A 26,780-nucleotide genomic window follows, 5' to 3' on the forward strand; every position below is an offset into this window, starting at 1 on the left:
TGTCCATTTTCGGACGACATACTAAACTATGACATTTTTTGTTCATTTTTGAACAACATACCAAACTATTTTTTTAGTCCATTTTTGGACGACATACTAAACTATGACATTTTTGTCCATTTTCGGGCGACATACTAAACTATGACGTTTTTGTCCATTTTTGAACGACATATGAACCTATGATGTTTTTTGTCCATTTTCGGACGACATACTAAACTAAGACGTTTTCGTCTATTTTCAGACAACATACCAAACTATGACATTTTTTGTCCATTTTTGGACGACATACTAAACTATGACGTTTGTTTTCATTGTCGGACAAAAAAATGGCGTTTTTTTGTCCATTTTCGGACGACATACTAAACTATGACATTTTTATATTAATTTTTTGGCCTATTTTCAGCTTTTATTTGATAGTTGAAGTGAGAGAGAGACAGGAAATGGGGGAGGAGAGTGTGGGAGAGACATGCAGCTCAAGACAGGAATCGAACCCGGGCCACTGCATTGGAGACTAGCCCCTACACATGGTTCACCTGCTTAACCCACTGAGCTACACAGTCACCCCATTTTTTGTTTGTTTTTGAACGACATACGAAACTATGACTTTTTTGTCCATTTTCGGACGACATGCTAAACTATAACGTTTTCATCCATTTTCGGAGAAAAAATGACTTTTTGTCCATTTTCGGATGACATACTAAACTATGACGTTCATGTCTGTTTTCATTGCTGGACAAAAAATGGCGTTTTTTTGTCCATTTTCGGACGACATACTAAACTATGATATTTGTGACATTTTGGACGACACACTAAACTATGGCATTTGTGATATTTTGGATGACATACTAAACTATGACATTTTTGTGACATGTTCCACATCGAGTCCTGAAAACTCAGAATTTAACCTGAACTCACCTCGATAACTTGAAATCTGACTGCATCCTTGTGACCCTCTACAGAAGAATGCATCACATCAAAACCATTTCATTCTTCAGAATTCAGCTGTCAAACTCTTTATTTGACTTTGTCAAGTGCAAAAGCATGAGAAGTGCTGCAACTGCAAAATACAGATAGGAGATACAAAAGAGAGCAAAGACAAAAGGTTTCCAAACACAAATCTGGAACACTGTTTTACAACAAAACGAATCGCACAACACAAGATGGCTAGAAGAGGAGGAGGGCTTTGGCATGATGCGGTTACACAGAATAAAAGGCCAGTGGAGATGCTAACTGTTGACTGTGGTTTCTACCTGCCTTTTTGGAAATGTTGTCAAAGATTAAATACGCTATTATCTTTGGCCGAAGTGCTTCGGAGAAATGGAAAACTTTGAAGGTTGCGACACCAGTGCTTGACCTATACGTATGTTGTTGCAGCACAAACAAGACTGATTATGTAAAGCAAAAATATATACATCATAACGCGCCAATATATACAGAAATGTACACATACGGTGGAAGATGGGTCTCTTGTGAAATCTTATGCAACTTACAGGAAAGAAAATGGATAAGATCAGCTTTCAAAAATATTAATATTTTGCTTTATAATGTTTCCTCAGAAAAGGGAGAAACGGGGAATAAATCAGATGCCCAAAAGTACCTCTTAAACAACACAATGCAGTACAACTTTATCATTCTAGCTAAGAACAATGAAAGGGTGATCAAAGTGGCACCAAATACATCTTTTGGTTACTGAAAACACTTGTTTGGCACCCGGTTTTTTGGTTTTCCTGGATTACCTTCCAGGTTTTTAAGGGTGGGTTCCCTGAGATCTGCCCACTGGACATGTGAAGTGCGCATGTTGATCAAAATCAGACAAAAAAACATAACATAATAAAAAGTGGAAACAAAACAAAAAGCTATTGCTTCAATATCATAATACTTACTAGAATGTTTCTATAATGTAGCTGTAAAAGATACGACGACATGAGCATTACATACGGATGTTGGATATCAGCTCCATTAGAGAATAAAGTGCAAGTACAGAAATGAATGAATGAGTTACTTGGCATGGTAGAAGGTCAGGATGCATAAATGATGCAAAAGCTTTGGCAACGTTTATAGTTAGGATACAGTATGAGTGAAGCTTTCTGTTGGTTTCTGGGGTACCAAGCTTATTACTTTACACCACACCTCATTAAAAAAATAACAGTCTACATCAGAACAAAAGTGCTTTTGAATTACCTCCATATTGAACACAACAACAAAAAAACATTTAGGAAATATAATCAGGCTGATCATTATAGCTTTATAATGGGAGAACTGGTGTTAATATTCAGTACTGTGGTAGGTGAAGGCAAATCCTTCCTGCTTTTATTCTACAATCAAACTTCTCCATTCAGCATCATTTTCTTTACCACACTCCGACTTTGTTCGGCGCTACAACCACCTGCTACACCTCTTTTTTTGTTTTCTTTTATTCTGCACCCTAAAGACTTTGTGTGTTTTCTCTTCTCCCTCACTGGGCCGAAGTGTGCGACACAATACCATTTGCCGATACAGTGTTCTATACATGTGTTTACCTGCGTGTGCGTATATCTGTGTGTGCCTGCATGCAAATTTTAGGACAGGCACACGAGTACCCATGGTGACCCAAATATAAAATATAACAAGACGACAACATAACTGCGAAATCAACACATTTTTTGTTTTCCGAGATACACACACACACAAAAAAATAAAAGGCTGATTGCATAGTCAGTTCATTCAGTCCTCTGGTGAGCACGTTCATGCGCTCTTGTCGACGACCCCACGAGACCTCCGGGGTCATGTGGGGGTTTAAGGGGTCACTTTTGGCCCGGGAGGAATAAGGATAGAAATGTTTCTTGGTTTCACTGTTGACTTCCACTAACCAGCTCAGTTAGCATTCGGTGACCTGCACCTTGTTTTTGTGAGTCGGCATTTGGATGGATCACTGCTTATAAACCTGCACAAGTCTTATTTTACTGCTCACTGTTCAGCTTTCATGTCCCAAAATTGCTTCTCTAGTTCTTTCTTGTACTTTTACTCTCCCCTCTACTTGCTTCCTTCCTTTCCCTGGGTTTAGAGAGGAGCATCTGGGGACAAAACCGGCTGTCCTCGTCTTCCTCTCGTCCTTAACCCAGCATTTCACTCTCACATTTCATTTCTGCTTGTCCTTCTCTCCCACAGGATTTGTACAAACTCATGCTTGTCTAAGTTGGGTGCACCTTGTTTTTGAGGGGCGGGGGTTTGCGTTTTCGCTTGCGTGTAGGGATGGTGGTGGTGTGAGCTGGGTGGTTGAAGAGGCTGGAGGAAGGGAGGGTCTCTCTCTCTGTGGGAGTGTCCCAGTCCTGGGTGATAGAGGCAGGTCCGGGGGTGGATAAAGGTGCAGCAGGTGTTTTTGGGTGGGAAAAGGGAGCTGATGACGCAGAAAGAGAGGAGGCATCAGAGGCAGATTTATCTGTGACTGGTGTGGGTGGAGGTGCACTGACTGAATGTTTGACAGATACTGGAGGAGCAGCGGGATGCGTAGAGGCAGAGCCAGGTCGAGGCTTTAAAAATGGAACAGGTGTAGCTACAGGAGTCTTTTTGGGGATGGCAGCAGTACTCCCATATTCTTTTGAAAGTTCACTTTTATCTGTCTTTTTCCCTCTTTTGCTTCCTTTATGCTTTTCTTTACTGCTCTTTCGTTGTCTCCGATCCTTGTCCTCCCCCTTCCCTCTCTGTCTCACCTCGCTCCGACCGCCCTGACCGTCCTCGCCTCTCTCTCTCCCCCGACACCTCCTCATCCTCTGAGCTCGCTCCAGTTTGCATTCCATGTGGTAGAGGTCCTCTGTTGCCATGGTGACACGGTCGAGGTGTTGCAGCAGGGCGTCCAGGGTGGGGAGGAGTCTCCTCAGGGAGGCTTCGGTCTCTGCTCGCTCCCTCCAGCTGGTTCCTCCGACCACCACACCCGGGCCAAGCCCCAACCCCAGGCCCAGCCCGAGTCCCAGGCCGATCCCTGGGGCCTCCGTCAGGCTGCAGGGGCTGGAGGAGGCCGGGCGCCACGAGGCCTCGGAGCCAGCATCAACACTGTCTGGGGTTGGGGGGGAGTCTGGACTGTCCAGCGGGGGCAAGCAGAGAGATTTACAGTCGCTGGTGGAGGATGAACGGGACGGTGGCAGCTCCATGCCTTCAAATCGCACTTTGTGACGAAACTAAGAAAAGGATGCAAAGGAGATAAGATTAATATTGACATCAATCTATTATTTAGTCCATAGAAAATCTTCGATTTTTTTAAACATTTTTTTATAAAGATTTTCAATTTTAATTATAAGACAATGACAAAGACACAAACAGTGACAAAAAAAAAAATAGGATAAATGAATAAATTCGCAACAATGACAAACACATGAGAAATAAGAGAAAATATAAAGAAAAGAAAATAACCAGACAAATAAAAAGGGTGGGGGGCAAAAATCACAGCAGTGTCTACTTCTCCACTGTACAGCTGTCCATCTTACCAGGAGGGTACATAAGTGAGGTAGATGGCAAAGAGAGTGTCATTGGTCGTTCATATGCTCCAACACTAGATTCCATATCTTGGAGAACTTCAGGATGTTGAAAATCTTCGATTCTATAAAAATAAATCTAATTCTTAAAAGGAACTAGTCAAAACTGCTGCAGTACCTCCTTGGTCCTGCTGAGTCCCATCCACATTTTGAGCCTCCTGAGAAACAGCTCGACCATCTCGTAGTCCTGCAGGTCCACAGCTGGACGGTACAGCTCCGCTCGCGCACGCCGGTAGTTCCTCAGTAACAACGAGGTGACCAGCCACAGCAGCACCAGCCGAAGAACGGCGAAGCTCACGTGGAACACAAGTGAAGAGACGGTGCTGGAGGGGCCGGTTAGTGTCCAGGCAGGACGCCATGACAGCAGGCCTCGTCCACCGGCACCCACCAAAGACAGACAGGCTGAGGTCACGCTGCCATAACCTTCCAGGATGGAGTGGAAGAGCTGAGATGAGAAAACAAGGAGTAAAATAGTTATCAGTTCAAAGGGAATATTAAAAAAAAGATTAGCAATTAAAAGTGGATTGAAAAAAATGAGTGAAAAAAATTAGAAGTCTTTAAAGGTTAACTAACAAACGTGTCTGTGATCCGTTGCTACGCTGTGATCAAGAGCTCTTGACTTGTGAATATGAGTGAGGCTGGCACTTAAAACCTCACTTGTACATTTTCTCAACATAATGAGACATTTTGTACCAGATGAAGTGGAGTCATATGGTCAAGCAAGGTAAATAAACCGTGTGGTATCATTGGCCAAAATGACAAAAAAATACAAAAACACACTCAGCATAATAAGGAAAGTGGGGATTGAAGTTCCTGACCTGAACGAAAACACCAAATCAGTCAGGGTTAAAGAGGATTCGTTGAGCTTTCTAGTTTTTAGGTTCGAAGTTTCTAAGTTTTCAGTTTGTAGTTTAAATTATTACATATATTATATTGTAACAGGGCTTTCAGTAACTTCACTGGTATCAAATCTCATTAATATATCAGATTAACAAACATCTCTTGCAGACGACATAAAATGAACTGGTGGGTCAGAATCAGCCTCGAGTTTGACACAAGTGCCTAAATTATTATACATTTTATACACTCAATCTTTTGGTCAAATACTAAAGAAATCTTGCAGTGTACTCAAGACACAGAGAGACAAAGAAGGAATAGACAATAGGAAGCAGCTGACCAGGTGTCCTGCATGTGAGTAAGCCAGCAGCAGCAGCAGTAAGGCCACAGCGACTCCTAGCAGCTCCCAGACTGAACGCCGCAGAGCTCTGCCAAACACGGCCCACTCTCTCAGGAAGCGTAATTGGTGGGAAGCCTGCAAGACCAGAGAGCAGAAATATATGTAGGAGTGCAACATGGGGAAAAATAACTAACTCAGCAGTTAATGGATCCTACTTATTCTACCATCTGAGCTCAAGTCATTGCAAAATCACTGAACAGGTTGTAAACAAGGAAACACTTTAGAGTAAAACCCTGAAAAAAAAAAAATACGACGACTCTGAAATATACAGGCTGCTTTGGGGGTTCAGATGGTTAAACAGATCGTTTCTAGATTTTTTTCTTCTTTTGGAAAAAATCCCATGAAAAGCTCAAAGATGATCCAGTATTTTCACACATCCTTGTCTATGGCTCCCTGCCACAAGGTCATCATTCTTAGTGGAGATCTCACAAACCCAAAGTAAAGTATCATTACTTATCTAAGAGTGACTCAAAAGAATTGTAGAGACTTATTCAGAGCAGGAACATGACACATTGATGATGTTTATAGACAACAAAGGAGTCCTACAAAAGAGACAACTGAATCCACACACAATACCTTTTATTTGATTCAGTTTATTGCTCTAACTTTTATTTTCTCTTCACTGCATTCTACGCTGATAAGTGAATAAGACTGCTGTAACAGACAGGGTGGAATATGTGTATAATCAGCCTTTTCTTCACTGTTTTTCTCCTTTACCTTGAGCACCAGTATGAACAACAGCAAGGCAGACATGACGGTGTACATCTGACTCTGCCTGGCCAACGGGTAGAAGTCTGTGAAGGCGTCCCGTGGGTGCTTCATGTACGACGCCCACTGCTGCTTGGCCATGATGCAGCGGCTCAGGTGCAGCCCACAAACAGACGCCGCCAGAGACAATTTACAGATGCCCAGGAGTCTCCAGGTCGACAGCAGGTACCTGTAACCTTCTCTGAGGAAGCCCAAGATCCCTCGTACCAGAAAATACACCACTAGGGCCAGCAGGACCATCTGGAAAACAAGAAAGGACAAAGTTTCAGCGAACACATGGTGCCAAAGTAACACATCCAAGGTCCGGGAGAAGGCGTCAGGTTGTCAGCGGTTACCATGAGAAGAAGCTGAAGGTCCAGGCCTGTGATTGGCCACAGAGTGATGACGAGGAGGTCAAAGCTCGACTGGGCGCGCTCAGAAACTGGAAACTCAAACAGGAATGAGAAGACGGCCAGGAGGTTTGTGTTGATATTGTAGAGAGAGAACTCCACGAACACAGCACGAGTCCTGTAAACACACGCAAACACAGCACTTAAAGAATGAGATCAAAATATTTCACATAGTTACGTCCTGTTTTGGTCACCTTCCTGCATTTTATTCAAGCCAAAGGGGTTTTTTTTTTTGAGAAATGAAACGCGCAACCTCGACTGTGTTGAAAACAGACCACCACCAACACACATTTTTATAAACTTGTCTCTCCCTTCTCTAACCCCAAATGTGGTAAAACAGGATCTAAGCGCTGTTTACGCCCTTGGTTCTCAGAAACAACTGTTGAAACGGAGCCCACATTCTTGGCAAATTTTTTACTGGATTGTTTTTTATGTTTTATTTTTTTCATATTTTGAACAATTAAATGAGCAACTTCTTAATGATTGCAGGCTGTAGGGCAAACTGCACTTCAGGGAACATAAAACTCCACTCAAGATTTCTAACGCTTGAACACGCATGGTTCTGCTTTATTCCAATCATTGTGAAACTGTGTGCACATGAACATGGAGCCCAGTTTTTAATCCCCTACATGTGGCTCCTGGACTCTGGAACAGCCTGGTCGATGAACTCAATGAGCAAATGAAAAAAGTTGAATTTTTTAGATTGCTTACTTTAATAAAATAGAAAAAAAAAAAATGAATCAACATGACCAATATTTAAGTTCCCATAAGTGTTACAAATGTTTGGAAAAACTGGTAGCACTACATCCTATACATATTTTACTAATTACATTTTTAAATTGTTTCCAAACTACTTAGTACTATTTTTTTGAATCGTATATTTTTTTTTGTCAAAGTTTTAAAAAACACATATAGAATAGAGTAATTCTGACGAAATGTCCCAATTTTAAGTTGACCATTGGTTAAGTTTTCTAACCAAATAGCAGTTCAAGGACAGCTGAAAATCTGAGGATTCTCTTCATTTTTACAGTCTCTGGCTCTGATGAATGATGTCATTTCGGCGATTTTGTAAAGACCGCATACTTTTCAAACCCACAGCCGGGTTTGGTCTTAATATCTAAATTTCTGTGTTTTCCTGCATTTCATTCAGATGAGTCACGACACATTCCCTACCTGTGGTCGAGCCAGTGCAGCTGCTGCAGCTGCTGCAAGGTCGACGAGGCCTCCTCCAGGCTTCTGTTCAGCTGGTGGATCACACCTCTGCTGTCGTACTCCCCCATGTGACCCGAACGCCACACCCTGAGAAAACAGGTGGGAGGAAACACGGAGGGGAGAAAGACATGACACGTCAAGGAAAAGGACGTCCAAAACATCCTGAAGCTGACATAATAGCTGTACTGTTAGACTGTCAGTCCTTTCCTTACCGATCGCCATCCACAGCAGCAAAAACTGTGACATTCTCTGGATCTTTAGATGGAGATGTAACCCAGCTCCTTCCCCAAGTAAATGATCCGTTTCCTGCTCCAAAAGCGCCTGAAAGTCGATAAGTTTCAGCAAGATTAAAATGCATTCATTTGATTTGAATACATTTCATAGTAAGGATAACAGAATATTACATAGCTGATACATGCGGACAAAGGAAAATACATTATTCATGTGTATAGATTTAATAAATCAGTAAGAGTTTCTGTCAGATCAGCAAGGTCTGACTAAAAGATTTATCTCCACGAAAGTTCACAACAAAGGGTGAAGAAAATTACCACAAAGAAATCTCACCCTGTGTGTCGTGCATTTGTCGGAGCCTTAGTGTGCCGAGTAACACACTTCCCGTGTCTCTCAGGAGGATAGACTCATCCAGTAGCCGTGGCAACAAGGACTCATTTAGCCAAGTCAGAACATCATCTCGGCTAAAAGACAGAAAAGGGGCATTCAGAACTTACTTTGCTGTAAAACATTAAAGAATGTTTAAAGCACAGCAACTGTACTGAGCTGCTCTGCCTTAAATAAATTTGAATTGTGTAAACCGTTAACCAGTGATCATTTTTCACTCGTGTTTGAACAAAATAACACATTCAGGTCACGCCTCAAGAGAACGAGACAAAAAAAAAACAACACACATTTCTGAAAGTCTTACAAGTAGACGAGCAGGCCAGCCTTGAAAATGGAAGTTCTCAGAAATATATATATATATATATATTTCTTGAGCCACCATGATTCATTCAGATAAGGTCTGTTGTTCGCTGTGTGTCTGTGTGTGTACCTGCTGATGTTGTGGTACTCTGGTGTGTGCAGGGCTTGTTGCAGCTGAGTGCGAAGTCTCAGACTGTGTGTGTCTTTGGCCGAGTCGGAGTAGTTGAGGAGCAGAACGACCAACAGGAAAAACATGTAAACCAGGAAATTCTGAAAATGAGACGCAAAAAGTTGTGTTATCCAGCTGCACAATGAGTTTTAAGTGTCTACAACACAGTGAAGACACAATCAGTAGATTTTCATGAGTAGAAAAAAATCTAAAGACTTATAAAAGCATGTTTGAAGTCAAATAAACAGCAAGTGTAGCAATTCTACTGGAATGAAAGTAACAAATATTCACAATGCGCAGAAATGTTCCAATTATTCTACAGAGAATGTCAAAAGTTACACAGTATGTAGTGAAAATGACTTCAAATGTTCTAAGGATGACAATAATCTTATGTACAAAGTCGAGTTAATTTCCGTGTTGGGGTTTGGAGGGAGAAAAGCAGCTTGAACATTCTTCCCAGATAGAAATATTTCTGGCAACGTTTTAAGCAGAAAGTTGAACTTCAGTTCCCGGACTGTTCTGAAAACATGTTGAACTGAGAACATCCTTCCTTCCATACCATGTAACATTGTGGTAAGGGTAACTAACCCTAATCCTCCAAACACCCTCTGAATGGTAAAATGTTCTGTCTTGGTTCACTTGTAACTAAAGAGAAACATTATTTATAATTCAAGATGTCCTTAAAACGTCTTTTGAACATTTCATTTTAAATCCATCCATTGTCTTTTCACCACTTATTCCTCATCAGGGAGCTGGAGCCTATCCCAGCTGACTTCATTTACATTTTAAATGTCTTCTTTAAAACAACATTAGAACTGGAAGGTAGCTAATGCTAACAGAACATTCCCTGCTTGCTGGGATGTGGAGAAAAAGCTGTTTCTGTGGTGTGAGGTTCTGGTTCTGGTGGACCAAAGCCTCCTGCTGAATTGGGGGAGCTTGAATAGTTTATGTCCAGAGTGGAAGGGGTCAGCCACAATCTTTCTTGCCCAAAACTGAAAGAGAGCCACCAGCATCACCTCCTGTGCCCGTCTCTCACTGACCTTCAGCATGGTGTGCAGCATGTGGACCTTGCGAGCTTGATGTCGGGCCTGAGACAGAGCAAAGCCCTGTGGTGGTCTCACCCTGGAGACCCTCAGCACCACCCTCTCCACCCGGGGAAACTCCACCAGCACGTCCTGGTCTTCCGGACGCAGCCGACGCACACACAGCGCGTAGTACGCCGTTTCACACAACACCTGTGGACGCACAGGGCAGATAAGATAAAGAAGCATATTAAGAAACAACACATTCAATACTACTCTGTTCTAATCTGTAGAACTGCTCTTAGACATAGTAACAGTGCTACGTTTGTGTTAAATTAAAGAGAGAAAAGAGCAGTGTTACTGCAGTTAAAGAGCTAGAAGTGAAATGCAATGTTAGAGGAATTGTGTTGCACTCGAAGCGCTGTGATAAGAAACTTGTGTCAGAATGAGCTACAAAAGGAAAAAAAACTGTTACAGGGCAGGAAAGCAATGTAGCTGTTAGGTTTGGAAAATGTTCAACTGTGTGAATCAGACTGATCAACTACAGGAAATCAGAAGGCCTTAATTGAGATTACAAAGGATTAAAATGACACGGTCAGACAGGAAATCACTCAAACGCAATATTTGATGTGTACATGAAACGTGCATGATTTTGATATACTCTCTAAATCTGCTCTTTCTTTTGGACTTTTTGGGACACTGGAACAGTTTACCTTTTCATGTGAGAACTGCTCAGACTTGTTACATAGAAAATGTTATTTAAATTTGTCTTGTCATTGTGGTTTATTATTTTAACAGTACAGCACTTAAATGTGCTTTAGAAATTAAACCAACTTTGACTTAACTGGAAGCAACACAATTTTATCAGCTTATCAAGATGTCACAGCAATTATCTTAGTGTTGATAGTTTACACAGCCCAGCAGATATGATGAAGCCTTAGCATTCATTTGGAGGTTTTATTATGTTGCTAAAATCCAATTTTTCATTACATTTTTTTTGCTGTGTTTTAGGGTCAATAACTCCAGAGGGATATATCTGGCTCTTCAGCTGCTAAATGCTTGAAATATTCACCAACTAGAGTTGCTTGACAAACTGAGTGCTGCAGCTGAAAACTGACGTGAGCCATTAAAGTTGCAAGGGACCAGTCGAAATCAGTGACAGCTTTTGGTGGGTTGGTCACAACAGGCGACACCTTTCAAATTCCATCTACTGTTCATATAAAAATATTAAATTGTGCAGCTATAACCCTGCATTGTGGCACTTGTCTCCTTGTTCTGGCAGTGAGAGTAATTACAGAAACACTGTACATAGATGTTCATAATGTCCATCCATCCATTTTCTTCCGCTTATCCGGGGCCGGGTCGCAGAGGCAGCAGGCGAAGCAGGTCGTTCCAGACGTCCTTGCTCATAACATATGCCTCACTTTCTTTTTTAGAGTCTCTGAATGTCGATTTTGCTTTTCATCTGGAGCATCAAAAATGTTTCTCGGCCTCCAGCGCGGGCATGTTGCCAGAGAAATCAGACCTACAACTATGGAATATGGCAAAATATAGCAAGATTATCTGGAACTAAAGACTTGGTCCGCGTTGTGTGAACTCATTTAATCCTAGTGTCGTCATGTGGGTCAAACTGACCCGTTTTAAAGTTTGATAATGTGGAAAAAGTATATACTTTCACAGTGAAACATCTGCTGACCACATTTTCAGGAAACTTTTGAACATTTTTTGATGGAACATAAGAAATGTCAAAAATGTTTAAGAACTTTCAAAAAAAAAAAAAATCAACCAAAATCCAGCAAATTTTCCTGGTTGATATTTTTGTGAATGTTCTTAAAGAAAATATTAGAAGTTATACTGATATATATGTAATGACTAGATATTTTTAGAATGTTTTTGGAAGAATTTCACTCTTTTGAAAATATTTACAAGAACTTTCAGGCCAAAAGTGGTGGAATTTTTTTTAAAATAAAACTTTCAAGGAATATTAGAATACTCTTCCTGGAGGTTTTGCATATTTTCAGAAATTGTGGGCAATTTTTTGCTGACTTCTAGGATTTTTTTCAGACAAGGAAACAATTTTTTTTGGTGTCCGTAAATGAGGACAATAAGAACTTGAACGCAACAGATGCTCATTTCAAAAACAAAACATGCAGTGCCGTGGGAGTTTAAAGAGGATTATTTGTGCTCACCTTGATCGGCTCCAACAGCAGGCAGGAGCACAGGAAACTGGCAAAGCAGGAGATTAACCACATCATGGCCACACTCTGATTGAAGCCGTGTCCCGCCCAGATTGAAACGCTGTTGGCCAAAGCGATTCCTGCCCAGCTGCCCCACAGAGCAGCTCGACCGCACCAGGGAGGGAAACGTCTGGGCCGACACACATCCGTCACGACTGAGGAGAGGAACCGAAGGCGAGAGATGACACAAAGAAAAAATAATCTGATCTAAAGACCGCGCCTTTACAGAGAACATCAATATTTAATTTAGAGCATCAGCCAACAACTTTGCATTTTATTCATCCTTTGGGACAAATATGCCTTTGAAGTACATTTTACAGTTAGAAAAAAAAGGAAATAATTCTTGGAGACTTCAAGTATTTATTCATATGGACTTCAAAATCTTTTCAATTAATAAAAAAATTACCAGTAAATAAATCAAGTTTCCCCAAAGAGGAATAAATAATTTAGTAAGAACTTTGGAGCCGGTTTAAATGTGCAGTTTTTAATTTACTTTTTCTCTGACAACAAAGAATTTGTTTTGCTGCAAAATGAAAATATAATTAATTTACTCTGGTTTCACTTCAAAGCCAAACTATAGAGTCTTTTGCGCACAGCCATCAGTATTTGTCCGACTTATTACTCCTTTTTCTTTTTAGGAATAATCACCAAACTTTGCTCTTTACCTAATGAGAGTTAGATTTATGCGTCACTAATCCAACCAAAGCATAAAGCAAGGGCAGAGCGAAAGTAACTTATCTATGAGAAAAAATAACATCTGGATTTAGTTTAGAGTCCAAGTTTTATAATTATATTGCTGTTGTGATGGTTAGAAGATTTACTGTAACTGGCAGCAGAAAGATTTGTTTTTACATGAATCTAGTTGACAATAAATAACATGAACCTTGCAGATGTTTGATAAAACATTCTGATCTGAAGACAACAGACTTTTCCTCCTTCGCTACCCTGTCTGCTGAGATGACAACCAAGGAACAAAATCCACCAAATTTATTAAGAAACAAAACTCTTCATAAAATTTCTTATGGCCTAAAAATGGGACACGAGTTTCTCAACCCTCCAAACCCCAAACCTGCTTGTTGGTTTGATTGGCAAGTTATTTTATGTTATCTTTTTTAAAGACCAAAAGTACACCATTTAATCAATTAAGAACAAACAGGAAGAACCGCTGGATTTTCATCTGTCTGACAGTCATGGTGATGAACTAATCATGTTGCTCTTCAGCTTTCATTGGCAAAATTAGCTAGTCCTGGTATTTCATCAAAATCACATAATTATACACGTCTCATTTAAAAATTAGTAAAAGATACATTGTTAGTCTTTGCTAGATTTTGGAAAAAAAAGGAAAAATTTTAAAATTAGCAACACAACTGAAATAGCCATCACATGACAAAAATTAGACTTTCTGGTTGAATTGAGCTGAAGGCAGGCTGTGTGAATAATAATCAGAGAAATGTAACTTTTTACATTAAATGTATTTTTTATTATTCGTAGCATTAGAAGTCTGTAAATTCTGCAGAAAAGACATTTACCACTTGCCTTGCTTGTGTTGTTTCCACAGAGGTGCAGGACTTTATATTGTGGTGGAAAATGGCCCCGCAGTGAGTAAAAAATTGACAGGAGCAATAAAACACCCAGAAACTGCTTGGGGTTCAGAGAGTTAATTGGTGGAGAGTAGAGAAACAAAAACGCACACGTCTAGACTTGTTGTTGGAGTGATTTTACAAAATGCCACTGGCCATTAGGACCAAAACAAAATCTGAAGCACTACACTTACTTGCATGTGTTGATGTTATATTTTTTCATTAGGGATGCAAAAAAAAGAAAAACAAGAATAAAACTGTCTAATTTAGCTTTAAATCACTCATTTAATGTTTCGTTGCACACACTTGGGATGTTGAATGTTTTCGCTGAACTTGTCCATTAATCAGTAACAAAATTTTAGGTACTGCTCAAGCTTTTGTTGTTCTTATTTACTGAGTTGGCAGTTATTTAACGATCCCTATTTATTGTTTTGAAATATTGCTGACATTTTAAAGGACTGGCGGGATTAAATATTGCTGAAAAAAATGTGATGACTTTTAAGGGGAATTTTTTATTTTTTTTTAAGTACAAATTTAGGGTAGATCCTTCTCTGCTCGCTGGTCCTGTGATCACAGTGAGGGAAGATGTTCTTTCAGACTTTCATTTAAAGTGGGATTTATAGAAGTTTAACAAACAAAATGTACAAATACAAAGTACAAGAAAACTGTATGCCTTGAGTGCAGTGATCAGTTTTGATGGACAAATTCAAACTGCAACCAGGCAAACACACCTGTATTGGAGGTGAAAGCGGTTTTCGGTGGATCCCTCCTCACAGACTCCAGAGGAAGAGGCTCGTTCAGTTTCTGAAGGAGAATCACTTCAGTCTTATCTAGAAAAAGGCTCGATCTGAGAAACAAGCAACGAACATAAAAATCAGACCCAAGTGAATCCACAGAAGTGATTCTGATGAATTGTTTGACTGTGAAAAGTCAGCAGAGATTAAAACTTACAGGTCAGCCATCTCACTTTCATCCGCCTGAGGAAAGAAGTTCTGTCCATCTGTCAGTATGTGCTTGATGAGGTCTTCATCTGAGTGGAAAACAAGCTGATGTCAGTTTTTGGTGTCAGACAACATGAGCTGTGCATTACTGTCATACTGTAATGTATTGTCAGGTACATTTATATTGTTTTAACTGTATTCTTGTGTGAGTTTTGAATGGTTTACCAAATTCAAGACTTTCTAAAACCTTCATTACGCCACATAAATTAAAATTGATAACCTGAACTGTAATTTATGTTCATGCTGGCCAAACTATGCTATGTGATTATATATTCTTACTATGGAGGGAAGTGAAAACATAAAAGGCTTTTGGAGAATCCACTGTAGACCTTGTCTATAAAAGCTATGTGGAAAACTTATTAACTTGGTTGTCTTTTGCTCCTGTCATTTTTTTCCACTGTGGGATCATTTTTAAGTGAAGTTAATTTAATCGCCACATATATAAAGTCCTGCATCTCTATGGAAACGGCACAATCATGACCAGAAGTCAAGAGAACTCAAACATGTTTTCTGTGCACTATGACACAGTTACAATGCCACACATTCTACATTTTTGATCACATTATCCTGGAATTAATGCCCATAGTTGTCCACACTTTCATACTTATACATTTATTTTTTCCATATTGGTTATGTATTTGCTCTGAGTTAACAAAGCATGCAGTCAAGCCAAAATGCTGATCAATTTTTCTAACAGCTATCCATTACAGCTCATTTGCCAACAGCCTCATGATTGCGACAAAGAGCGCAAAATTTTATTTTATTTTTTTTACAGCATCTGATTACAACATATAGTTAATTTTCAGGGATTATTCAAAGGAGATGTGGTGGTAAAATATTGCAGTTTTAAGCTTCAATATTGTTACGTCACCTGACAGAACAGCACATCACATAAGTAGTTGAGAAATCGCAGAATTTATGAAAAACCTACATTTGTTTCAGCTTTTACAGTGTTTGGCTCTGATAAATGCCACAATTTTTGATGATTTTTTCTTTAAAGATGACGTGTCTTTTAAACCCGGTTTTGGGGTTCATCCCTGCAGATATCGTACTAATCTTCTCAGCTATTTGATTGGTGTAATGGTGTCTGATTTAACATTAACAGACTTTCTCCTCTGGTTACCTGATGAGGTGAAATGTTTGTTGCGCTGGTCAGCTCCCTCTTCGTCGTCAGGGTTAAAGCTCATGTCCACACCCAGGTGTCGGCTGCCCTGACCCCTCTTCAGCCGAGGCATCCCTGCTCCGTGTCCTGCACCTCCCACCACAGAAACGTCACTCAGCAGCTCTGGCCAATCCCTGTCCTCCGTCTCCTCGTCCGCCATGCCCCAACTCTCCTCGCTGAAAGAGGGAGATGACAAATTATGCACTCTGAAAGCCTAGAGTTTCCCCTGTCCCTTTAAAGCTAACATGCTTCAAACAGAGGAACGGTGATTGTGCAATTAGAGCTGTTTGGTGACAAGAGAGGGCAATATGAAAACAATTTTCATCTTCCAAGCCTCTTTGAGAGCTTAGTACTCTTAGAAGCTTTCATTCGTCTTTTGTCTCTTATACAAATCTTTTCAAATTAAAGTGTTTTAGATGGCACTGAGGCAAATAGTTCAAAATATAGTCACTATATAGTTCAAAATATAGTCACTATATAACGTATAAACGAAAACAGGCAGTGAACACCTATATGTATGCTGCCTGATAGTTGCATTTGTATTATCTGAAGGAAATGCCATGGCAACAGAGCAGCTCACCTTTTGGTTGATGGAGTCGGCAAATCCACGTTGGTTTCCTCGGAGTTGGTCTGGGAAACAGAGATTTAGAGGTGGATTGAAGTATGGACACTAATGAGCTCACAAAGGAAAAGCAAAACAATTGTCTCAGCCTGACTTAAACCTCTGTGTCTCCTTCAGAGAACCTACCTCGCCATTAAAGAAGAGGAAGGAACTTCCTGCCATGGAGTTGTCCAGGAAGTCATCGATCTCCACTGACTCCTGGTCCACTTGTGGTGGCACCTGCTCCACGGTCACACACTGATATTCACAGAGAAAATATTCAGCTTCGTGTCTAGCTTATGGGAGGTGCTAAATCATCGATCAGGTTGGCGTTACCTTGCTGCGGCTCATTCTGAAGAGCGTGAAGACGAGCAGGTAGAAAGGGTAGACGATGAGACAAGTCACAACGCCTGCTGCCACCGTCTCTCCATTTAAGGAGGAGATCCTGGACACAGCCCTCAGACTGCAGGACAAGATAGCATTTAGATGTAGAAATAAATCACCAGACATCGCAAGGTTAAAATTCACACTCCTAATCCTCATCTGAAGTTTGCTGTAGTGTGGTGTCTTATTAGTATGCCACCAGTTACAGTGATCTATTGACTATGGATTGATCGATACGGGTTGGGAAGACACATTTAATGCAATATTTTGACAGCGTGAAATAGCAGAGAAACAGGATTCATCATTAATAACGGTGATTATAACTGAATTTAGAGTTGCACAGTAGATTGGTGGTTAGCACTGTCACCTTGCAGCTAGAAGATCCCTGGTTAGCATCCCAGCCTGCGTCTGGGATCTCTCTGTGTGGAGTTTGCATGCTCTCCCTGTGCATGCATGGGTTTTCACCGGCTTAGTCATTAAATCAGGACGCTTTCCTCTGTTTATGTGAGATCCACTGAGATCGATCAGTCTGTCTCCTACAGTTCCGTCTGCTGTTCTTACAGATTTCCTTAATCTTTCATCGTTCTGTCATCTTTATTTCCCACTAAGGTTCATATCTTAAAGCATTAGTAATCATTGTTTTCCAGACTCTGTTTGGAGGTAGTTTGTGGCTGTCTGCTGACTTAGCCGCTGCCATGAGCATAGCCTTAGCCACTGTGAAAGAGACTAATTTCCTGGTTTGTGGGAACAGCTCGTGTTTCTTGATTTTGCAGTCTCTGCTTGAGACATTTCTGGACCAAAGAGTGACAACAGCCAGACAGAGAGGGGGGACTCTATCAGACCTAAAGTAGTGCATTTAATTTAGCAATAATCGGCCAATAAAAATACCGATCCTGGTAATCGGAAAAAAGCCAAATATTGGCCACGATAATCAACCAGAGCAATAAGTCTGTCCCTACTATTTACACAGAGCATGAGTCTGCAAACCGACTCAGAACTTTAGCAGAGTCCAACATTTCATACAAAAGATCAAAGAGTATGGAGGGGACAGTACGTAAATACAGGAGTGAGTAGTGGTTGGTTTTCCAACAAGGGGTCTGGCAGTCAACAAAGACGTGACACTAGCGGACAGGAGAGAGCATCCAGACATAGTTTGATTATCAAAATCACATGTAGTGACAGGATGTGGTTATATTCATCAACAGACATGTACCTGTGCCTCTTGTCCACCACAATGCTGTACCACAGAGTGTTGGCCAGCAGGAAGAGCTGCAGCAGCACAGCGCAGCATGTGGCCCTCTGCAGGCGGGTGAAGGGGCTCCGAGGAGGCCTCTCCCACAGCGACAGCCACAGGTGACTCTCACACAGCGCCCTCTGCAGCTCACAGCGGAGGAGACGAGGCAGCTGATGGAGCGTAGCCTCCTCTGCAAAGACAGAAAGATCAGTAATCGGCGCATAAACTGACACCGTTCACCTTTTTCTGGTTGCGGTTTCTCACCTGAGGCCTCCACCTCCATCTCCACCCGTCCGTCCGTTCTTTCGTTGTCAACCGACAGCCACTCCTCAACCAGGAAATAGAAGCTGCTTCCTGTCTGCAGGTCTTTAACCAACACGTACTGAAGCAGCCACGCTGGAGACAAACCTGAGCGAGGGACAGAAGATGATGGTTACAGCAGATCTGTTAAACACAGGCTGGTTTGTGAGTGTCTACACGTTTTTACCTTTATTGTCATGCCAAACTCGTATTTTCCAGACACTGCCCAGGCTGGCATCCGTGGCAATATGAAAGATGTCGAGAGCGTTTCGTGTGAAGGCTCCTCTGCTGTCGAGGTGGCGGTGCCCACTGCGGCTCTCACGTCCATACAAACTGATTCCCACATGAGCTGTGGTGCCTGAAGGACACAGAGAGGCTGTTATTTCTGCAGAGACTCTACTTCTGATCAGCATGTTTAATTTGTAACAACATCAGATTTACTGTTAAAATAAGTACAGCACTTCTCTAAACACAATGCTTAATTGTTTTTCCAGAGACTGGATATGCTTGATGTTTCACAGATGAGAAAAAACATCAGCACACATGTCTGTTCACCTTCTGAGCTCCAAAACCCATTTCTTTAATTATTCCAAAATTGTGCAATTTATCATAGCAAGATGATAGCAATTAATGATGCTTAATCACTATAACTATATTCTACGTTTCATTTATAAATTAGCCAAAAATAATTTGTTTGTGGTCACCAGACTCTGTAAAAAAACAAAAAATATGGCGGAACTGTGGAGCAATGACTGACTCAGCTGCTGCCATGAGTCAAAAACTGACAAAACACTGACAACCAGAGAGTGACATTATCAGAGCCAGAAACTTTAAAAACAAAAAGAATTGTTGGATTTTCAACTTCCAAAAGGTCCTTGAACTACTCACACTTCATTCCTAATTATGTGTGACTTGTGTGGTTTTGTCAGGAAAAGCAACCAAATCTAAGCGTAAAATTATAATATTGTATCAAAATCACTTTATTCTACAACTCTCATATATAACTCCAAACAACAAACTATTTCCCCTAAACAGGTTCTCAAATAAAACAAAACTTCTGTGCTCCTCACTGTTAGCATCATCTATCCTATGCAGATCCTTCATTTCTTTTTAGTGTGGGTGACATCTGTGGGCATTTTTAAATTATCCGTAAAACAAATGTATTTAAAATTATTCTTGGCATAATAATTTTAATGTATTGCAGAAAAGAGATTTTTGATTTCATCTTCTTTGAGTCCTACTTCTAGCCATGGTTGTGCTGTTTCCACAGCGGTGCAGGACTTTATATTGCAGAGAAAAATGAGCGCACAGTGAGAGGGAAATTGGACAGGATATAAACAATACAAAAACTGTCATGCATTCTCTCTGTCTCCTTCTGGCACTCTAGTCTAGCCTGTGTATTTTAATGTAAACTATGAAATTTAAACAAACACATATGAACATGTTAAATATTTAAATCTGTCTAGGTTTTTTCCAGAGTTGTCTTTTCATGCCAACACATTTGTACACAGACATCTGATAGGGACTCCTTATCTCACCTGCTCCTCGGCTCCAGCCAGTTTTGACCTGAATTTCATACTTAAAGAGTCCATCTTGGCCGCAAAGTGGAACCACACCGGCCCGACGGAGATCCAGCTGGTCCAGCTTGTGCAAGATGGCTGCTGCCACCGCGTAGCTCAGTAATCCCAATATGCACACCAACAGCACGACCAGGCTCGGTGCCCCTGAACGTTCCTGAAGAAGGAGGGAATCGGTTTGAGTGTGTGTTTATTTGGAGCATGTGCCAAGAGAGTATCTGTGTGTTTGCGTGATACTGACAGGCACTTCAAAGGTGATGGCGTTGGCCGGCACAAACAGGCTCGCAGCGAACGCCGTGAGATGTCTGGTTCGGCAAACTGCTCGGCTGGAGTTGGTCTCTGCCAGGGGCACCATGCCATCGGTCCTCCATTGCTTCTCGTTCTCACTGAAGTACTGACAAAGAGACGCAAACACCCCGACCTCCAGACGAACACCGACCGGACGAGATCTGGGGCTGCAGGGCGTCGTCACATTGATGAAGTAGTCCAGGGTCGTGTCGAAGGACCTGTAATGCGGGACAGAGGTGATGCTGTGATACTAGATTCAAAATGACAAAGCCTGAAGGCCTGGAAGTCCAAACTATGAGCAGCTCTCTGCTTCAGACTCACTGTACTACAATGCAATGAATAAACATGGCTCTTACTCTGGCGACAGGAAGAAGGTGTATTTTCTGTGGTCAAGATCTTGCCCTCTGGTCATACTGAGAGTAATAAGTTTTTTATCTGTGCAGTTGAACTCATTGGGTTGTTCATGGGAATGGAGGTAGGCGGTGATGTACGGTTCCTCCTCATACTCTTCGTTTTTTCCTTCCCTGTTGCATCTGGAGAAGGAAGATAAATAATGAGAACAATGAAACATGGCTGAAATAGTCATACATAGTAATATAAATTGGGCTAAGCCCTTTTACTGCAAAACAGGCATGTTATCAAAAATGCGCCATTTATCAAGGCCAGACACTGAAAAAACAGGAAGAATTGTTGGATTTTTAAATTTCTGACAGCCCTTGAACTACTCATCCATGATGTACCGTTAAATTGGAACACTTTACTACGTATTCTGTGATTTTCCATTTTATTGGGAAAAAACAACCATGCTTCAGCTTAAAATCCTAATATTTCAATGACAAATCACTTTATTCTACATGTTTCTTTTAAAAGTGCACTAAAAATATACAGTTTGCATGAACCAGATTCTTTAAAAACCGTGAAGCTATGTCCGACTTAAATGTGACTCACAATCGCATGACAAAAATTCTGAGACTCTTCGGCTAAACTAGGCTGAACCGCCGATTGTGTCTACACAGCGCAAACAGGAGACAAGTATAGACACATTCTGAGACTATTTTTATAACTATCTTTATAAAATAAAATCATTTCAACTCTTGTTTTCTTTTGCTGTGCCAAGATAGAACATTCTCTACCACAACTGTGTAAAATTTAGAGCGCAACATTAGCAAAAGAGATAGTGAAAAAAACAAGAAATATGTACAAGTACTATTTAAATTGCACAGATTCTTCCATGCGTAGAAAATTACGACATAACATTGTAACTGTGTGCTCTCTACTTCTAGCCATAGATTTGCTGCTTCCATAGAGATGCAGGACTTTATATTATAGCAAAATTTACTGCGGGATCAATAAAGATTTAATCCATCTATGTACCTATGGTGAAAAATGAGTCATTTAGCGTGACACAAAAAAAATAGTACAAAGAGCAAATAAAAGCCCAGAAACTTCTCAAGGTTAACAAACAGTCAGCGAAAAAATTAATTCAGCCACTATTTCTAGGGCATGCTATGTTTTTCAAGTGTTGTAGTTTAAAACTTACAAAATCAGTTTAATTCAATCCCTTTGTGTCATATGAATGCTTGTACTGAACATTGTATAAATGATGCTGTTTGGACATTATAATCACTGTACACACGCAAGCCTATTCAAAATTCAGCCTGTTACTACTGCTGCAAATAAATACTGGACAGATTCATAATTATATATCATTTGTGCAGGATAATAACGTTAGTGCCCTCAAATTACAAAGAGAGTGAGTTTTTATTATAAAAATTACTGCATTACAGCAGCTTGGACACTGTAGAAGTGACAACAATTACAAGGAAAACGTTCCTCTTTGATACAGCAGTTTAATCCTGCTGCTTAATTTGAAACAGATTAAAGAAAAATGGAGATTTAAAAGCTTAAGCAATGAGTACGCGTGCTGTGTTTGACACATTCTGGCGTTCCGCTCTTCCTGCAGTGTGTTTATGATCGATGTGGGCGCTCACCTTCCAAAGAGGTGAAGTTGAGCTGCACAAACAGTCCCGCCTGTCTGTTGCTGTTTCCGGCGCTGACCCTGACGACAACAGAGTCACAGTGGCTGATGTTAACAGCTTCAGCTGCAGGAACTCCTCCGGTACCAGAACCCTCAGCACTCACTTCTCCACTGCTACCGTTGTTGATGGCAACAGTGATGGCTAAACTATCATCAAGTCCAGATATTGGGATCTGGGTGCCATTTTCAGTGCGAAACTCCATTGATGCCACCTCTGTTGAGACAGTGTAGTTGGCCACATAGTTGAAAGGGAATGGGTTGGACTCCACCTACAGAGAAAAAGCAGGAGAAAGTCATAAGGAGTGGCAAACTGAAGGAAAAACTGATCTCAAAAGAGAAAATGGCCGTGCTGATGAGAGAGTTTTGTACTGGTGGCTTTTCAGCTGCCAACTTCTTTGAGTTCAAAAGAAGAATTTTGCACACAACTCGTCCATCATTTTCAGTGCTTTCTGATGTTACCTGAAAAAGGAGTTGCATGATGCCGCTTCCTGCAGCAGCTCTGCCAAGACTTTTGTTGAAAGCTCGAGGGATGGAGAATCGCTGGCACTCTGGAAATAAATAGAGAGAAGACGAGATAAAACACCGTAATGAACTGATGTGAAAGACGTGTCTATTCATAGTACAGCTTATAAGCATGATTTTCTATAGACTAAGATTTGATTAAACTTATCTACACAAACATAGCTTTTACCGACTTATGAGATGCTAAATTTACAACCGGACCTGGACTGTTGTTGCCATGGTAGCAGAGCAGACTCTGGGGGTCAGCCCGTTTTCCCATGGCAGCGATCTCAGCTCCCCTCAGGACCAGCGGCTCCTCGTTGAGCACTCGGGCGTGCAACAGGATCAGCATGAGGACCGAGGACAGGCTGTAGGCTTTGGCCGCCACTCGCAGCGGGTGAGGCTCGGGTGAGGGGGGTGAGGCGTCCAACAGGGTGTTTACATGACCCTCATGGGAGGGGGAAGAGGTGGATGGAGGTAAGGGGGAATCCACATAGGGAGGATGGAGGTGAGAGTGGGAGGCTGACTGGCTGACCTGGTGGATCAGATCACCTGGAGGAGACAGGAGATGAGGTTAATTGATAAGAAGGTAAGACATGCAAAAGAAAAGTTACAGCAGCTCAGTGTGTCCTTCATTTTTAATTCATTTTTCCACAATTCTGTCTTATCTGCTGTGTGCAAACAGTCTGTAGTTCAACTGAAAAGTTCTTTTTCATGTGACAACTGGTGACAGCTAAGTTACAAGCTGTTTTTTTTTTTGTTTTTTTTTTACAGAATCTAGTTAGAGCAAACTGTGTGTTTTCGTACTTTTTAAAGAGAGAGAATAAAGCGATATAGGTGAAAATCATGATTTTAAGCTTGGTTTTGGTTAAGTATTCAGATGGACCAGCACATGGCAGACACATAGTTCAAGGACGCTGAGAAAGTTGAAAATTCAACAATTCTGTCTGTTTTATCAGAAGTATCCAGACTTTTAGCTGGTGATTTAGGCAATGTTCCTGACAAAATGACACATTACACACGAGTAGTTCAAATATTGGTTCAAAGTTGAAAACCCAATGAAGCTGTTCTTACACTTTCTGGCACTGATAACTGTTTGTGAATTTCTTAAAGGCAACAGGCCTTTCAAATGTGCCTTCAGATTTTGGGGTTCAAAGAGTTAAAGATAATCATATTGTACATTTCCACTGAACAGGGCAGCACGGTGAAATGGTGGCTAGAACTGTCACGTCACAACTGAAAGGTCCTTGGTTTGCGTTCTGGCCCGGGATCTTTCTCCATGGGGGATTTCATGTTCTCCCTGTGCCCTCATCAGTGCTCTGTCTTCCTTCCACAGTCCAAGGACATGCTGAGGTTAATTGGTGATTCTAAATTGTCCGTAGGTGTGAATGTGCTTGTCTGTCTCTATGTGTAGCCCTGTGATAGACTGGTGATCTGTCCAGGATGAACAGATGAACTATGTCTTCATCCTAAGTCAGCTGGGAAAGACCCTGCAGAGGACTATGCGGTGTGTAGATAATTGATGGATTTTCACTGATCACATAATCAGTGAACAGTGAAAGTCTTCAGTAGACCTTTGATGCAGATTACTTATCCAATCACACAGTCCATGAAATCAGGAACTGGCTAACTATTTCTTTATAAGCCTGTAACACCTCATGCCACCATGACTCACTGACATTCACCGTCATAGAGTGTGGAATAGTTACAGTTTGACAAAAGAGAGCAGTGTGAAAGTATATCTATTAGACAGGCTACTAGGGACACTGGAACTCACTGCACTGCTTTCAGACTAAGTCTGAATCATGAGGTTTTGTGCTTCAGACATTGTATAACTTGAATCACAACGGTCACTGAAAACAGCGGCACAATTCTCACTAAAGGCACAGAGTGTTAATCATCAAGGTTTTGCTTCAACAATATCTAATAAATCTAATATGCTGCCATTTAATAACAGCCAAAAATGTCATCTGGTGATAAGAAACAGGACGCATCACCCCCCATTTAGTAATAAACAAATATACAACTTGGTTCCCAAATACAGTTTACTTGCATCCAGATTTTCAGATCACCAACACTGTTCTGACAGAGAGCAGAGACACAGCAAAGAGGATGTCTTACCCATGATGTTCAGGATGTTGTCGGCTATTTCAGTGGGGGTGACGGTGCCCTGCTTGGTGTCTATCTGCAGAATCTCCAACATGGACTCCAGCTTGTTCAGAGTGCTATTCTGACACTCCTCACAGATGAACTCAGGACTCACCGCCTGTTAAAAACACACACTCATTTGTTAGCTACTTTTATCATTTCCTAGCTTCAATCTTAAGGCCACGTCATGCAAATTTCACCATCCATCGAAGTCCACAAGGGTGCGCAGACCCTTTTGTGGATGCCCACGTGCTGCCCAAAATTTGTCAGTGTGACATCAGCACACCGACCGCACAAAGACTGCAAATGGTGCTCCACACAAACGCTTGTTTTGAGAAGAATGGTAAATGGTTGTATTTATATAGCGCTTTTATCCAAAGCACTTTACATGATGATATATCACATTTACCCATTCACACACTGATGGCGGGAGCTGCCATGCAAGGTGCTAACCACAGTCCATCAGGAGCAATTAGGGGTTCGGTGTCTTGCTCAGGGACACCTCGACATGAGCTCAACGGGCCGAGGATCGAACCAGCAACCTTCCAGTTACAAGACGGCCACTCTACCCACTGAGCCATGCCGCCCCAGAAGAAACTGTTTAGGAAGCTTTTCTGTCTTCCACACCTTTAGAATTCATCATTTGAAGAGTTGTAATTAAAGTAGTCACTGCCAGACTTTGGAGGTGATTTGATTTAAACATTATTTCCATTGATGGTGCCTAAACACAGTGGCGAGGTCTAAATCCCCCAGATATCCTGCGCTACGTCTGCTTACTGTTCTAAACCCCCTTCAGGAATGTTCACTGACATGGTGTCTGTAAGCAGCTGCTATATCCTGTAATAAATGACCTGTGTCTTTTTCTGTGGTCGATATGAACTGCAGTACAACCAGCTGTGCAGAGCTGTGTCGACTACTTGCAGTATGTGCAGAACCACATGCATCTGTCATCTGCTTTCCACCTGCTCACAGGGACGCAAAAAGCATGAAGTGGCTATTAGTCTTTACAAATGTCGCTGTTTTCCCTGGATTCCCTTCTACTTCTCGTCACTCTGGTCCTGCTCACCGTGCACTGTGCCAGAGCAGCAGAGGTCTGCTGGATGTCGCTGACGGTGGTCAGATCTAAAGCCGTCAGAGCCCTGGTGATGTTGCTGCGCACTCTGACCCTGTAGTCACGCTCTTCTCTGGACACCTGTGATGGATCCTTGGTCTGCTCATACTGGAAGAAGGTAAATACAGACATAAATATTCCTCATATCAGCTGATGAGTGACTGGATGGATAAACGCATTAGTCAGGGTCCTCTCTTACCTCATTTAGGACTGTAATAAGAACCAGAGATAACTCTCTGACCCTCTGGGAGTCTCCCTGCTCCAGCAGCTTTTTGAGCTTGGTGTCTGTCAGCTCAGACAGCCAGTGGGGAAGACTGCTGTACTCAGGGGGCGGATGTGGCTGCACAACCTCAATGGAACTTAATACAAACACAAAAGAGAACACACTGCTGTTA

The 26,780-nt window shown here is 41.4% G+C and overlaps 1 protein-coding gene across 1 annotated transcript in view; it reads right to left on the reverse strand.

The window, feature by feature from the left end:
* Positions 1 to 997: 997 nt before the first annotated feature.
* The window catches only part of pkd1a (polycystic kidney disease 1a), an 85,169-nt gene continuing 59,386 nt past the window's right edge, over positions 998 to 26,780 (reverse strand). Inside the window, exons 28-56 of the mRNA XM_051945782.1 lie at positions 26,585 to 26,744; positions 26,341 to 26,493; positions 25,248 to 25,392; positions 23,349 to 23,678; positions 23,085 to 23,173; positions 22,575 to 22,894; positions 20,944 to 21,111; positions 20,541 to 20,805; positions 20,261 to 20,456; positions 18,910 to 19,080; positions 18,687 to 18,830; positions 18,402 to 18,612; positions 17,141 to 17,267; positions 16,952 to 17,062; positions 16,784 to 16,833; positions 16,165 to 16,379; positions 14,992 to 15,070; positions 14,772 to 14,887; positions 12,413 to 12,615; positions 10,242 to 10,436; positions 9,163 to 9,302; positions 8,679 to 8,809; positions 8,327 to 8,435; positions 8,076 to 8,201; positions 6,849 to 7,020; positions 6,463 to 6,753; positions 5,686 to 5,820; positions 4,627 to 4,953; positions 998 to 4,154 (exon numbers count right to left, since the gene is read on the reverse strand). Of these exons, the coding sequence (XP_051801742.1) occupies positions 3,171 to 4,154; positions 4,627 to 4,953; positions 5,686 to 5,820; positions 6,463 to 6,753; positions 6,849 to 7,020; positions 8,076 to 8,201; positions 8,327 to 8,435; positions 8,679 to 8,809; positions 9,163 to 9,302; positions 10,242 to 10,436; positions 12,413 to 12,615; positions 14,772 to 14,887; positions 14,992 to 15,070; positions 16,165 to 16,379; positions 16,784 to 16,833; positions 16,952 to 17,062; positions 17,141 to 17,267; positions 18,402 to 18,612; positions 18,687 to 18,830; positions 18,910 to 19,080; positions 20,261 to 20,456; positions 20,541 to 20,805; positions 20,944 to 21,111; positions 22,575 to 22,894; positions 23,085 to 23,173; positions 23,349 to 23,678; positions 25,248 to 25,392; positions 26,341 to 26,493; positions 26,585 to 26,744 (5,863 nt within the window). The 3' untranslated portion in view covers positions 998 to 3,170. The remainder of the gene's footprint in view (positions 4,155 to 4,626; positions 4,954 to 5,685; positions 5,821 to 6,462; positions 6,754 to 6,848; positions 7,021 to 8,075; positions 8,202 to 8,326; positions 8,436 to 8,678; positions 8,810 to 9,162; positions 9,303 to 10,241; positions 10,437 to 12,412; positions 12,616 to 14,771; positions 14,888 to 14,991; positions 15,071 to 16,164; positions 16,380 to 16,783; positions 16,834 to 16,951; positions 17,063 to 17,140; positions 17,268 to 18,401; positions 18,613 to 18,686; positions 18,831 to 18,909; positions 19,081 to 20,260; positions 20,457 to 20,540; positions 20,806 to 20,943; positions 21,112 to 22,574; positions 22,895 to 23,084; positions 23,174 to 23,348; positions 23,679 to 25,247; positions 25,393 to 26,340; positions 26,494 to 26,584; positions 26,745 to 26,780) is intronic.

Source organism: Acanthochromis polyacanthus, chromosome 3 (assembly GCF_021347895.1).
Source record: "Acanthochromis polyacanthus isolate Apoly-LR-REF ecotype Palm Island chromosome 3, KAUST_Apoly_ChrSc, whole genome shotgun sequence".
Taxonomy (NCBI): domain Eukaryota; kingdom Metazoa; phylum Chordata; class Actinopteri; family Pomacentridae; genus Acanthochromis; species Acanthochromis polyacanthus.